Below are 13,038 nucleotides of genomic sequence, written 5' to 3'. Positions count from 1 at the left end.
GTATTTTCTATCGTGCCGGTGCACCATCCGACGATACACAAAATAATAAGAACAATTGTGTATGTGGTATATAAACATAACAAAGACGCAAATAAAAATCATAGTTGAGTACTTCAAATATTCATTTCTTAAGTGGAATTAATTCTTATACAAGAGTACAAAATGAAGCCTTAGACTTTAGAAACTACTATGCATTTTGTTCATACTACAATACCCTTAATCCAGCATTTGCTGATCATAGATTTACTTGAAAATGTCAGCCAAAGTAGGCAACTCCCCGATCCAACAAATCATACACGAAAAAGAACCTCTAACATGTACTCATGTATTTTCGCAGGAAATGTAACCTTTGGAAACAAGATGCCCAACTCTTCAAGTTTAGAGCTATTCGAATGATATCCTGGTCACCATAGCGTCTCAGTTTCCACTCAATTTGATCACACGTTTCGTCAATGATCCAGATCCAGATGCAGTGTTTATTATGATGAAGTAATGCGAAGTAAATCCCCTTGTACGTCAGACCTTCCTAGTAGATGATGAAACTCTTGATCTTGAAACATTTCCATACCTCTCGAGGGTTTCATTACTAGCTCGGTACGTGCTGTATATAGGACACAGTGATACCCTGCAGACACATTGCTACAAGCAAAAGCAGTGCTTGAATATTTGAATCGTACGTATTTCGTACGGAGACAAAACTCAAAGTAAAGAGCAAGGTTGTTTCTTAACGTGCTACCTCACGACAGCGTCAGTTTGGGCAATCAATGATCGTAGAGCTAGCTAGCTAGCGCCCCCGGCGCCGCCAGTATCCAGCATGGCACATATATCTCCAATCCAGTTGCATGTCGGCGACTGTCACTGCTCGACGAGACGACCACTACTCAGGAAGCTAAGCACGGTGACGGCCGGCCAGCGGCCATTCTGAACGTAGCATGGCACTGCCTATACGCGCTCGACCTTTCTGTCAAGTGGACATTTTGCAAGGATCGCTGGAGATAGATCAGGAACACCTCGTAGCGCAAGGTATGCGTCCTCGACGAAATACTCGATCTCCACGCGCCGAGCTAGCCCGGCTGTCGGGCAAGATGATCGCGCGGGCCGGTGGCGGTGTTGTGCACCCAGTCGTAGAGCAGCGCTGGCACTGTTGGGCATGTCGTAATCGTAGATTCGTAGGGATCCACGGAAAGGCGGGCGAAGAGCTCCGCGTAGCTGACGACGAGGCTCGCCAGCGAGCGCCGGGAGGAGGGTCCACGCGCAGCAAGCCGCCGCCGCCGTCGGTGAGCCCGCGCGCCAAGTACGCGGCGCAGACCCAGCGGGACGCCGCGGAGGACGTCGGCCGCCGGCGAGCAGACCCGCCAAGTCCTCCCGCTGCCGTTTCCGTCTTCATTCAGATGGACACGGCCGGCGACCTCTGAAGTCTGATGGCCGGGCAGCCGGAAAAAAAAGAGAGAAAAGATCGCACCGAATCCGAGTTTTTTTAATACACAAGAATCCGGGTTTGTAGCGAATTGAGAATTCCGGTATCCCCCGGCCGCCGCCGAACTGACAGATAAAAGGGCGAGGCCGCCACGCGAATAGACGCTGACCAAATTAGTATCGGACTTCACCCTTTATCCCGGCCCAGCCGCACCGCCGCCCGCAAACTACCTCGGGCAAGCGGGGGAAAGGAAAGGAAACGCTTCGAAGTCGGTGCGCCACCGCTCCTCGCCGTCGCGAGTCGCGACGGGCACCGCCGCCGCCGCCACAAAACCCCAATCCCCTCCCCACCACTGATGCCGCGGCCCGGCCATGGACACCCGCCGCCGGCCGGGGAGATGACGGTGGCGGAGCTGGGGGCCGCCGTCGCCGCGCTCCCCGGCAAGAGGGACGCCCTACGGGAGGCATTCGACCGCCTCGCGGCCTCCTCGCCCTCGCCGCTCCCTTTCGCCTGGGAGGACGTCGACGCCCACCTCTCCTCGCTCTAGTCGTCAATCTCGCTGCGGTTTTGCCAGGTGCGGGCGCTTGAGGCCGCCCGCCCTGCACCCAATGCTGCCGCGCCGGGGGAAACTCGCGGCGACGGGATGGGAGAAAACCTGGAAGAAGAGAAAGAGATGGTGGAAGTGGTGGAGGAGGTCGTGGAAGAAGAGGAAGAGGTGGTGGAAGTGGAAGTGGAGGAGGAGGTCGAGGAAGAAGAGGAAGAGACAGTGGAAGTGGAGGAGGAGGTCGAGGAAGAAGAGGAGAAGGCCGATGAAGACATGCAGGAAGGCGGCGATGACGAGGCAGACGATAAAATTGGCAAGGATGGAAAGGACGAGGAGGCAAGCGATGAGGTGCTGCAGGAAGAGGAAGTTGAGGAGGTGACCGACGACAGAATTGGCAATGATATCAAGGATGACAATGAGATAATGGGGGAGGAGAAGAACGGTGATGACGAGATGCAGGTGGTCAATGAGGAGGTGCAGAGTTCCGAAGATGCCGAGAAGGCCTTTCAGGAAAAGGAGGACGATGCCAACATGGAGCAGTAGAGTAGAGAAGATGGTAAGATAGGTTCTCAGGACAAGGAGGATGCCAGCATGGAGGATGAGCAGGATACCGGCATGGAGGAGGCAGTGACCAAGAAGGCACCCGCAATGCAGGGCAAGGAGGAAGAGGCTTGTGGCGTGAAGCAGGAGAAAGAAGAAGAGCAGAAGGCTCGTGAGGAGGAGGAAGGTTCCAAAAATGTTACGACAGAGGAGACAGCGGTGGTCGAGGAGGTGTCTCAGGACCAGGGTAATCGAGCTCTTCCAGGTGGATTCAGTGATCGCACTGCAGCGTGTGCAAACATGGATGCGCAGAGGATTGTCAAACTCTTATTCACCAACACCGGGCTCAATTTAGAGTTTCACGCTGCACTGCACCGTGCCCCAGATGCTGCAACACTGGCTCTCCATGTAGTTGAGTTATTCCTGCACGACAAGATGCTTAAGACCAACAAGGCTTGGGTGAACTGTGTGGGGCTTATTCGTATGGTACCCGTAGTTGTTACTGAGCTTTCTGCAGACATGATTGAGCAGGCCAAGCCGGTGGCTAAGGATTGGAAGGAGATGATTGACAATTCAGAGTGTTGCACAGTCCTTGGCAGCCTGGCCTCATGGGCTTTCCTCTACTTCATCATCTCCTATAACATTGTATCCGAGTTTGAGACAAAGGAGATCTTCCATCTCTTTGCAACCATGCCAAGCAAACAGCAGAAGATGAACTATGCCATGCTCTTTAAGGATCTTCGGCTCACCGATAGAATCCTAGGTAAGAATTAAGATTGCATCTTTCGCCATCATTATTATAATATGTTTTGCACTTCTGCTCAAATATGCTCTTTTTTTAACGGACCTTCTCAAACTATGCTGGACAAACATGATATGTTGTTCTTGTTTCCATTACCGAACTGTTAAAATGTGCTGTGTACATTACTCCTTTGCCCCTTAATAACAGAATCGGTATTTCAGGAGTTAATCCTTCCATGTATGGTGCACAGGTTGTGCCCTCTCTGGTACAGTTGAACAAACATACGTAAAAATAAATAACACATTTGTTTTGATTCCAATGCACTCAACAACAGTTGTTTGGTATATTAGGTTGGGAGAAAGTACGGCAACAGTTTGCTTATATCACATTGCAGCACCATAGCTTCTTAAGTCTTAACTACATAAATATTGCACTCCTTCTGCATGCAAGTTGGTATTCATAATAAATTGAGATGTGAGCAAATTCTTAAGGAAACTTCACATTTTTTGAATGGCTTGAGTGACAACACCAGAGGCTTAAATAACTGCTCATCTGTTGATGTTTTGGTTCATTGCTGCGTGCATATATGCATGATGAGTCATCAGAATGCATATGTTCTGTGTCATCATTTAAACTCTATGACACTACCTCATCGGCAGTGCAAAGGTCTGCTTGTTAATGTTTTTCAGGCCTTCATCTTTTCTGCAGAGTTAATGGACTATCTGATCGAAAATGGCAGCAAATGGATGTTTTATATTGGGCACGTGTTTTAATTTGGTGGACAAATATCCTCCAGTTTCTCTTCTGAAGGGATATGTTGGAAAGGCGAAACAGACTGCTATTGAAATATCTCAAAAGAATATGACACGCGAGTCCCTGGTATGTGCTAGAAATAGACTTAGTGGCAGAATATTTTTCTAACTTACATGGCAGAGTGGTTGTACCACCCAACTGCATAAGAAAATCACGGAGATTTAATGTCTTATTATGCTTGAGCATAGGAGTGGCCCATTATCTTACAAAATTTAAGAATTGTGAAATATATTAATATATCCATATGGGGAGACTCAATCTGCTTTGTGTTCGCAATATGATTAGTTTAATGCTTTTGCATGTACTTGTGTGCAGAGTGTGGTAGTAAAGGAGCTTGATAATCTAAGAAGGGCACAATATCTAGCTGAGCAGCAAATCACTGATTCCAGCCTAAGCACCGGTATTAGGGAAGAAATCAACGGTTTGTTACGGAAGTTCGGAAAAAGGAAGCAGAGTTTAGCAAAATCCTATACTGCCTCAACTTCAAATTCACAGCAGCTGCATACGGAGTGCAACAAGAAGCACAAGAAGGAGCGAGAGCATCACGAGGGACAAGAAAGCCAGCAGCAAGGGCAACAGAGTAAGCCGGGAGAGAAGCTGGAGAAGAAACTAGACAAGCCGCAACAGAAGCAGCAACAGAAACAAGAAGATAAGCTGCAAGAGAAGCAACAACAGAGTAAGCAGCAACATGCAAAACGGCCAAGGCAACGTACTCTCAAGCAAGGTTTACATTACCGTTGATACGTTAAAAATCGGTGGTCACCGGTAACGATAATCGATCGATTATCGACGATTATCAGTAAAAATCGACTGATAAGGACGGTTAAATTCAAATTGTCAACAATCGATATTTATCGACAATAATCGGTGATTTTCGACTGATAAATCGAGAAATATGCTGATAAGTATGTTACTGCAATAGTTTTATTTATACATGACATATATTTATGTAACATTTATTAGTTTTGTATGTGTGGGACGACAATTTATATATATATATATAAGTTCACCATAGTCCATAACAAACTATTGCAGTAACAATTTACTCAGGTATGACATATATTTTTTCCCCTGATTTTTATAATTTTTTTAAATTTTGAATCCAAATTTATCAAAATCTCAATCGATTATCAGTATCGCTATATGTTGATAACGGTAGAATTCACCAATAATCGTGATTATCGGTCGATTTTTCAATCCTTGCTCTCAAGCTACCAGCACGGGCTTCTCCTACGGCACAGAACGTGCCATTGAGAGGCCACTTTGGGCATCCACCTCGCGCTGCAATTCATGGAGTCTATCACGGTTACCCTGTCCAGCCAGGCTGGCCTGGAGTTCATTTTGTACCGCCGTTCACACCACAACTTGGAGCACCTGAGTACATAATACCCTTTAATCCCTTCTACCCTCATCCAGAGTTTTATCCCTGGTAGCAGCAGCTGCACTGGTTCCTTAGCTGCTTAGTGAAACACAGATTAGGCGTAGGAGTTCAGTTAAGAGAAATAGCTTGGTAGGAGTTGTGTTTATTCCAGCAGCTTTTGGTGACGTACATATGATGTGGGTCACAGTCTTGTTGGTGATCTTCAATATTCTTGCGAGATAGCACAACTCTTGTTATAGTGTTCCCGCCAATTCCTCTGATCCAGATCATCAGCCGTTGATCCGAACACGACGCAATGTCGGTGATTTACTTGACTTCATTCGCAGGTCCCTGCCGAGGAAGGTCGCCTGCTGCATGCTGCTGGAACAATCAATTGGCTAGGTAACCTTATAACTCCCCTGCTCGATTTATTTCCAAACTAAACAGATGAATTATGTCAGATACAATTTATGAAAACTTGCATGAATTTTTGTTTCAGTTTGAATACTTGAAGGAACTTCTGTTTACACGGTAACCATGTACATCTCCGCAAGAATTGTAACAAATGTGATGCGATTTTCCTAGCTGTTTTGCAGTTTCTCCAGTGAAAACTAACTGGGCAAAAATGACCTGAGACAATTCTGGATGGTTTACTTAACTCCAAACTGCTTAGCTAAAGGAATGCTCGAGTCTGAATTAATTCATTAGTCACTTTGTACCATCCCTGATTCTTGCAAAGTTAATGTAACGAAAGGTCACTTTAGATCTCCTAAATATACAACTCTGCAATTCCTAATTAATTTACAATGAATTTACATACTGCATTTTCCACAACAGAATCTAATAGAAAAACAAAAGTTCTTATATTACACTGCTAGTATATGTCTTTGTATTGTATCCTGGGCTAAGATCCCTCCTTGACATCTAATGCTTCCATAAACTCTTGGCATAACACTTTTATAGAACCAATTATCTGCAAAGTGAATAAGTGATACATGACCTGCAACTATGTACTGTTAAAGCACGTAGCACAAAAAACAGCTTCAGGGGATAATCATTCTGTACACTAATGTTTATGAGAGAATCATGGTCCCTGTCACTAAAGTGGCAATCATGCTTTTACATGAGCATATGGAGAGGTAGTCATGTTGAGTCTGTCTGGTGGATACTACCTCCGTTGCAAATTATAGATCGTTTTGGTATTTCTAGGTGCATAATTTTTGCTATGTATCTAGACATAATGTATATCTAGATGCATAGAAAAAAATATGCATATAAAAATACCAAAACGACATATAATTTGGAACAAAGGGAGTAATAATTATCCATTACACTTACTAGTTTGACTCCATATATTAGTGGGTTGTAGTATAGGATAGCAGGCGAATAAAATCTATGCCTATATCCACAGAAATGGGTACAAAACAAAGTTGATGGTTGCTGCTATACGGAAGAAGCAGCACATATTTAACCTTATGGGGTAATTCGTTCTTAGATCTTGTTCGGTTACCTATAGATTTATTTCGGACCAGGAATGATAGATACAATAAAAGATCAGGATTTATTCCGGACCGAAAACTAATTGCAATACAATAGACTGATGATAGGTACGACAAGAGATCGGGAATCAATCCATAAGTCAAAAGGTATGGAATCAATTCCGATCTCTTGTTGTATCTATTATGAGTCTATTTTATTACGATTAGTTTCCGGTTTGGAATAAATTCTAGTCTGTTATTGTACCTATCATGAGTCCCTTATCGTATCCATCACTCCCGGCTCGGGAATAAATCCATGTGTAACCGAACAAGGCCTCGTTGATTTTTCTATATTTCGCTGAAGAGGAGCTCATATCTGAACCGTTTAATTGCAATCAGTGGAATTCAACTCTGAGTGGGTAATTGATCCAAGCTTGGACACAGATCTTGGGAACATCAAAATAAACGTTATATATTACGATAATAACATTATGATTTAACAATATATTATAGAATTACTTAAGTTGACAATGCAGAATCGTTGAGTCACAGAGATACTGAACGTGAGCCAAAAGGGTAGTGAAGCCAACTATCTCCATCAATCTCTCGGTGTTGTCTACAACTCTTCGTAAACTAGTTGATAATGTCTATAATTACATTTCTTTCTTAGTCAAGAGGGCTAAGTTCGTGAATTTATGCTGTCTAACTGTGCTCCTGAGTATCTGTTACCTTAAGAAACAAAATAGTCACTACCTGGTGTACCTGGTGTTTCTTTTATGTCTCTGCAAATTCTAAAGGAATCTTCGGTGAACAAAATCCTTGTGACTGATGCGTTTTGTAAATAGTTCAGTAAAATACTCCAGTGACTCGTGTCTTGGCCTCGTGGGACAAAAGTAAGGAGAATAAAAAAAAAAAGGTGAAGCGATAAGGCCTCGTGGGACAAAAGGAGGACTGTTCTCGAGAAGGCCCATCGTTTCCAGTTCTCTAGTCGCCGTCGCAGACGCGATGGACACCGCCACCGCGCAATGCCCCGCCGCTCCAAAACCCCAAAACCCTCCTCCATCTATGCCGCCGCCGCCGGCGATGATGACGGTGGCGGAGCTGGAGGCCGCCGTCGCCGCGCTCCCCGGCAAGAGGGACGCCCTGCGGGAGGCCTTCGACCGCCTCGCGGCCTGCTCCCCCTCGCCGCTCCCCTTCGCCTGGGAGGACATCGACGCCCACCTCTCCTCGCTCCACTGGTCAATCTCGCTGCGGTTTCGCCAGGTGCGGGCGCTCGAGGCCGCCCGCCCTGCACTCGCTGCTGCCGCGCCGGGGGGAACTAACGGCGACGGGACGGGAGAAAGCCTGGAGGGGGAAGAGGTGCTGGAAGTGGAGGAGGAGGTTGTGGAAGAAGATGAAGAGGTGGTGGAAGTGGAGGAGGTCGTGGAAGAAGAGGAAGAGGTGCTGGAAGCGGAGGAGAGGGTGGTGGAACAAGAAGAGGAGGAGATGGCCAATGAAGAGATGCAGGAAGGTGACAGCGGCGAGGCAGATGATATGATTGGCAAGGATGGGAAGGACGAGAAGGAGGGCAGAGATGAGGTGATGGAGGAAGATGAAGTTGTAGAGGCAGCTAATGACAAGATTGGCAATGAGATAAAGGATGACAAGGATGCAAGGGAGGAGATGCAGGTGGCCAATGAGGAGGAGCAGAGTACCGAAGATGGCAAGAAGGCCTCTCGGGACGGGGAGGATGCCAACATGAAGGAGGAGCAGAGTACCAAAAACGCCAAGAAAGCCTCTCAGAACAAGGAGGAGGAGCAGAGTATGGAAGATGCTAAGAAAGCCTCTCTGGACAAGGAGGAGGATGGTGACATGGATGAGGCAGCGACCAACAAGGCATCTGCAGTGCAGGGCAAGGAGCAAGAGGCTTGCAATGAGAAGCAGGTGGAAGAAGAAGACGAGCAGGAGGCTCACAAGGAGGAGCAAGATGCCAAAAATACTACAAAGGAGGAGAAGGCCAAGAAGGTGTCTCAGGACCAGGGTAGTGGAGCTCGTCCAGGTCCAATTGAATTTAGTGATCTTGCTGCAGCAGTCACAAGCATGGATGCACAGAGGTTGGTCATGCTCATACATACCAATGTCGGGCTTAGCTCAAAGTTCCGTGCTGCAATGAGTCATGCCCCGGATGGTGCAGCACTGTCTCTCCGCATAGTTGAGTTATTCCTACACGACAAGACGTCTAAGACCAACAAGGTCTGGAACAACTGTGTTGGGCTGATTCGAACAGTACCTGAAGTTGTTACCAAGCTTTCTACAGAATCCATTGAGCACGCGAAGCAGCTGGCTAAGGATTGGAAGGAGATGATTGACAATCCGGGGAGTTGGACTGCCCTGGGCAGCCTGTCCTCATGGGGCCTCCTCAACTTCCTCGTCTCATATAACATTGTATCAGAGTTTGACACAAAGGAGATCTTCCGTATCTTTGGTACCATCCCACACAAACAGCAGAGGAAGAACCATTTCGTGCTTCTTAAGGGTCTTGGACTCGCCGATAGGATCCCAGGTACGGTTGGATCTTTCGTCATTTTTACTAATAATATGTTATGCACTTCTGCTCAAACGTGATATCATGATGTTATCGGTTCTCATCAGAGAACATGTATTATTCATATTATTCCTTTGGCCTTTAATAAGAGAATCAGTACTTTAGGAGTGAGTTCTTCCATGTAAGATGCATTTGCTGCGGCCCCCCCTTTCTGGTACAGTCAGAGATTTTGATTCCAATGCAGAATGCACTCACCAACAGTAGTTATATATTAGCTGAGGAGACAGTGCTGCTACAGTTTGCTTAAGTCACATTACAGCACCATATCTTCCTAACTACATAAATATTGCACTCCTGCAAAAGCTTAAGAAATACTCTTGTGCAATTAAGTTGATCTTCATAATAAATTAGTTGAAATGTTAAGCAAATTTCTGCTCATTTTTAATTTTCAAAGATGTTTTATTGTTTGACTTTGATCATGTTAGCTTTTGTGCTTCCAGCCTAGTATGATGCAGCTCACAGATGAGTGCGGCAAAACTACATCAAAAGTCTACAGAAAAATAACCTGAAACACAGACAAAGTATTGTATTTATAAGAAAAGTGGAGCTATTCTGACCCTTCTTTTGATGGTACTTACCACATGATTTGTGAAAATTTGTAAACCTGTGACTTCCTTCAAGTGCTCAGTAGCAATCAATGCAAATCGGTAGCTTAAGATGCACTAAGAGGACCAGTTGGTGCAACCCCTTGTTTTGTTACATAATGAAGTCACTAATCTTTGGCATGAGAGTCAATCATCAAATCTCTAGCCCATTTTCGTCCACGATATGGTTCTTCAGTTCTGTGCCTATTCATTGATGCCTAGCTGCCAGCCAATTGTGTTAACCTGCCACAGTGCGGCCTCTTGATCAAAACTAGGTGGAAAAATGTTTCCAAGTTTTGGGACCAAAATGACATTGACTAAACATCACATGATATAAGTCCAAGCAGTGGCAAAAGCCATGTTGAACCAAGTTGATGCACTGGCAACACGCTAAAAAATAGTTGTAAGTACCTTATTCTGACTACCTAAAAGGCTAAAACAACTATAATTGGCAATGTTGCTTCAGGATTATAAATGTGTGCATAACCATCAATTTCATTCTAGCTTTGCCCCCGAGTCTAAATATGATATTGATGGATATGTTTGATTTATTTTGCATGCAATCTATAGCCTCCTTAGTAACTATATCATTATGCACTTTGTTAATTGATAAATTGATTCACTGCCAATGTGCATATTTACCTGCTGAATCATCAGAATGCATGTTCTTTACCAATATTTGAATGTGTTGCTGTTTCATGGTGCTGCTAGACTACGTTAAACTAGCTGCCTTTGTCTTTTGGACATTTTCCTTATTACTTTGACATAATTGATGACATTTGTATGACAAACTCATCTGTGGCACAGGGTCTGGTTATTAATGTTTTTCTGCCTTCATATTTTGTGCAGAGTTAATGGACTATTTGATTGGAAATGGGCAACAGATGAATGCTTTATATTTGGCACCTTTTTTTAATTTGGTGGACAAATATCCTCCACTCTGTCTTCTGAAGGGATATGTTGAAAAGGCAAAACAGACTGTTATGGAAATATCTCAAAAGAGTATGACACGCCAATCCCTGGTATGTGCTACTTCTTAGAAATCGACTTTAGTGGCAGAATGTTTTCTAATTACGTGATAGAGTGGTTGAACCACACAATTGCATAAGAGAAATCAAGGAAATTTGGTGTGTTATTATGATTGAGCTACTGGAGTGGCCCATTGAAATTTGAGAATTCTGAAACATATTATATTCTTCTAAGACAAATATGTATTCATCTCAATATGCTTTGTGTCCGCTATATTATTAGTTTAATGGTTTTGCATCTACCTGTATGCAGAGAAAGGTTATAATAAAGGAGCTTGATAATCTAAGAATGGCGCATGATCTAGCTAAGCAACGTATCACTGATTCTGGCCTACGCACCGGTATCATGGCGGAAATCCACGTTTTGCTTGGTGAATTTGGAAAAAAGAAGCGGAGTTTAGCAGATGCCTCTACTGCATTAACTTCAAATCCACAGCAGCAGAAAACGGAGAGCAGCAAGAAGCGCAAGAAAGAGCAGGTGCAGGATCATCACAAGGGACAAGAAAACCAGCAGGAAAGGCAACAGAGTAAGCCAGGAGAGAAGCTGGAGAAGAAACAAAAGAAGCCGCAACAGGAGCAGCAGCAGAAGGAACAAAACAAGCCACAAAAGGAGCAGCAGCAGAAACAAGAAGATAAGTTGCAGGAGAAGCAACAGAAATGGCCGAGGCGACGTATTCCCAAGCTACCAGCACTGGCTTCTCCCGCGGCGCAGACCGCGCTGCTGAGAGGCCACTCTGGGCATCCACCATACGCTGCAATGCATCGAGTCCATCATGCTTACCCTGCCCAGCCAGGCTGGCCTGGGGTTCATTGCGCACCGCCTTTCGCGCCACAGATTGGAGCACCTGAGTACATAGGACCTTTTGATCCCATCTACCATCGTCCAGAGTTCCATCCCTGGTAGCTGCAGCTGCTGCATTGGGGGGTTGCTCGGATTGGTTTAGGCGTAGGAGTTCAGTTCAGAGAAGTAGCCTGGCATTTTGGTTGGTTTCTTTGCTACTGGAGTAGTGTTTCTTCTAACCTCCAAGTACTGTACTGTACCGCGGTGGTCTTGGGTGACATGTATATATTCGTCTGTGGGTCACTCACTGTCTTGATGGACTTTTGTGTTCTTCTGAAACATCCGTACTCCAAAAGACCAAAACTCTTGTTATTCTAAGTGTACCTGGGAAAAAAATAAGAAAGGAAGACTCATGTAATGGAAAGCTCTAAGCAGCGATTGCTGGAGGCCTAATTGGGATCACAGATTCACAGGCCCGTGAGCGGCTGCAATGCTGAGGCCGATTGGGAGCAGCCTTTGCACACGTCTCTGCTGAAATCGCGGTGAGGAGCTGCGGCCTCAGCCTTGCCGGTAGCTGCTGGGTGACGGTCGGCGATCGTTGAGTAGGTTTGGATAATCTTTTCACCGTAAACGACCTTTTTACTTCGCATCTCCATCTCCGTTTCCCTTTTCAGGCTTTGAACGGGGCATGCCATCTTGGTTAAGCATCCGAAGATTTACGCCGTTTTTCGCGTGCTGATGCATTGGTGTACGTTTTTCTTTTGGGAAGCAAGTACTACTAAGGCCGTAACTGAAATAAAAAAAACTATAATTGTGTTTTACTAGCATTGCCACGTAAGTGTTCTTTTCACTCAATAATGATCTAAATATATCACTTAAAAATAAAAAGAATGAAGGAAAAAAAGATTGGGAAACGGCGGGCAAAGGCAACCCAAGCAGCGAACAGATTAAGATCAGCGGTTTTTTTCTAAAAAGGGGATTAAAAAAAATTCGAAAAAGGGGTGCCAGTTGGGGAAATTTAGAGAAATGGGTGCCTCCCGCCCGCTGAACGGGCGGAAAGGGGCCTCCCGCCCAACCATAGGGCGGGAGGCTCAAAAAAAACTTTTCTTATTTGCGAAGAGGTCCCTGAAGCAGGCCTCCCGCCCGGCCACTGGGCGGGATGCCTAC

General features: G+C 45.3%; 3 protein-coding genes across 3 annotated transcripts; all 3 read left to right on the top strand.

Moving 5' to 3' along the window:
* The first annotated feature begins 2,530 nt into the window (after positions 1-2,530).
* On the top strand, positions 2,531-3,275 carry LOC112872757. The gene has a single exon (XM_025935816.1). The coding sequence runs from the start codon at positions 2,553-2,555 to the stop codon at positions 3,273-3,275; it is 723 nt and encodes a 240-aa protein (XP_025791601.1). The 5' UTR covers positions 2,531-2,552.
* On the top strand, positions 3,151-5,595 carry LOC112877129 (uncharacterized transmembrane protein DDB_G0281039-like). Its single transcript, XM_025941336.1, has 4 exons — positions 3,151-3,264; positions 3,952-4,122; positions 4,372-4,768; positions 5,260-5,595. The coding sequence occupies exons 2-4, from the start codon at positions 3,976-3,978 to the stop codon at positions 5,487-5,489; spliced, it is 774 nt and encodes a 257-aa protein (XP_025797121.1). The 5' UTR covers positions 3,151-3,264; positions 3,952-3,975; the 3' UTR covers positions 5,490-5,595.
* A 2,260-nt stretch (positions 5,596-7,855) lies between these two features.
* LOC112874201 lies at positions 7,856-12,289 on the top strand. Its single transcript, XM_025937400.1, has 3 exons — positions 7,856-9,436; positions 10,912-11,084; positions 11,344-12,289. Exons 1-3 carry the CDS (start codon positions 7,900-7,902, stop codon positions 11,992-11,994), a joined length of 2,361 nt encoding a protein of 786 aa, XP_025793185.1. The 5' UTR covers positions 7,856-7,899; the 3' UTR covers positions 11,995-12,289.
* The last annotated feature ends 749 nt before the right edge of the window (positions 12,290-13,038 follow it).

This window comes from Panicum hallii, chromosome 9, assembly GCF_002211085.1.
Source record: "Panicum hallii strain FIL2 chromosome 9, PHallii_v3.1, whole genome shotgun sequence".
Classification (NCBI taxonomy): Eukaryota; Viridiplantae; Streptophyta; class Magnoliopsida; order Poales; family Poaceae; genus Panicum; species Panicum hallii.
The sequence above is the reverse complement of the archived record's forward strand: the minus strand, read 5'-3'. Positions and strand labels throughout refer to the sequence as shown.

Excerpts from the sequence above, each read along its gene's own strand:
- LOC112877129 (XM_025941336.1), top strand. The coding sequence starts at position 3,976 with ATGGCAGCAAATGGATGTTTTATATTGGGCACGTGTTTTAATTTGGTG. Across the intron at positions 4,123-4,371 it reads ATATGACACGCGAGTCCCTG|AGTGTGGTAGTAAAGGAGCT; the intron begins GTATGTGCTAGA and ends ACTTGTGTGCAG. Across the intron at positions 4,769-5,259 it reads AAAACGGCCAAGGCAACGTA|CTCTCAAGCTACCAGCACGG; the intron begins CTCTCAAGCAAG and ends TTTCAATCCTTG.
- LOC112872757 (XM_025935816.1), top strand. The coding sequence starts at position 2,553 with ATGGAGGATGAGCAGGATACCGGCATGGAGGAGGCAGTGACCAAGAAG.
- LOC112874201 (XM_025937400.1), top strand. The coding sequence starts at position 7,900 with ATGGACACCGCCACCGCGCAATGCCCCGCCGCTCCAAAACCCCAAAAC. Across the intron at positions 9,437-10,911 it reads ACTCGCCGATAGGATCCCAG|AGTTAATGGACTATTTGATT; the intron begins GTACGGTTGGAT and ends TATTTTGTGCAG. Across the intron at positions 11,085-11,343 it reads GTATGACACGCCAATCCCTG|AGAAAGGTTATAATAAAGGA; the intron begins GTATGTGCTACT and ends ACCTGTATGCAG.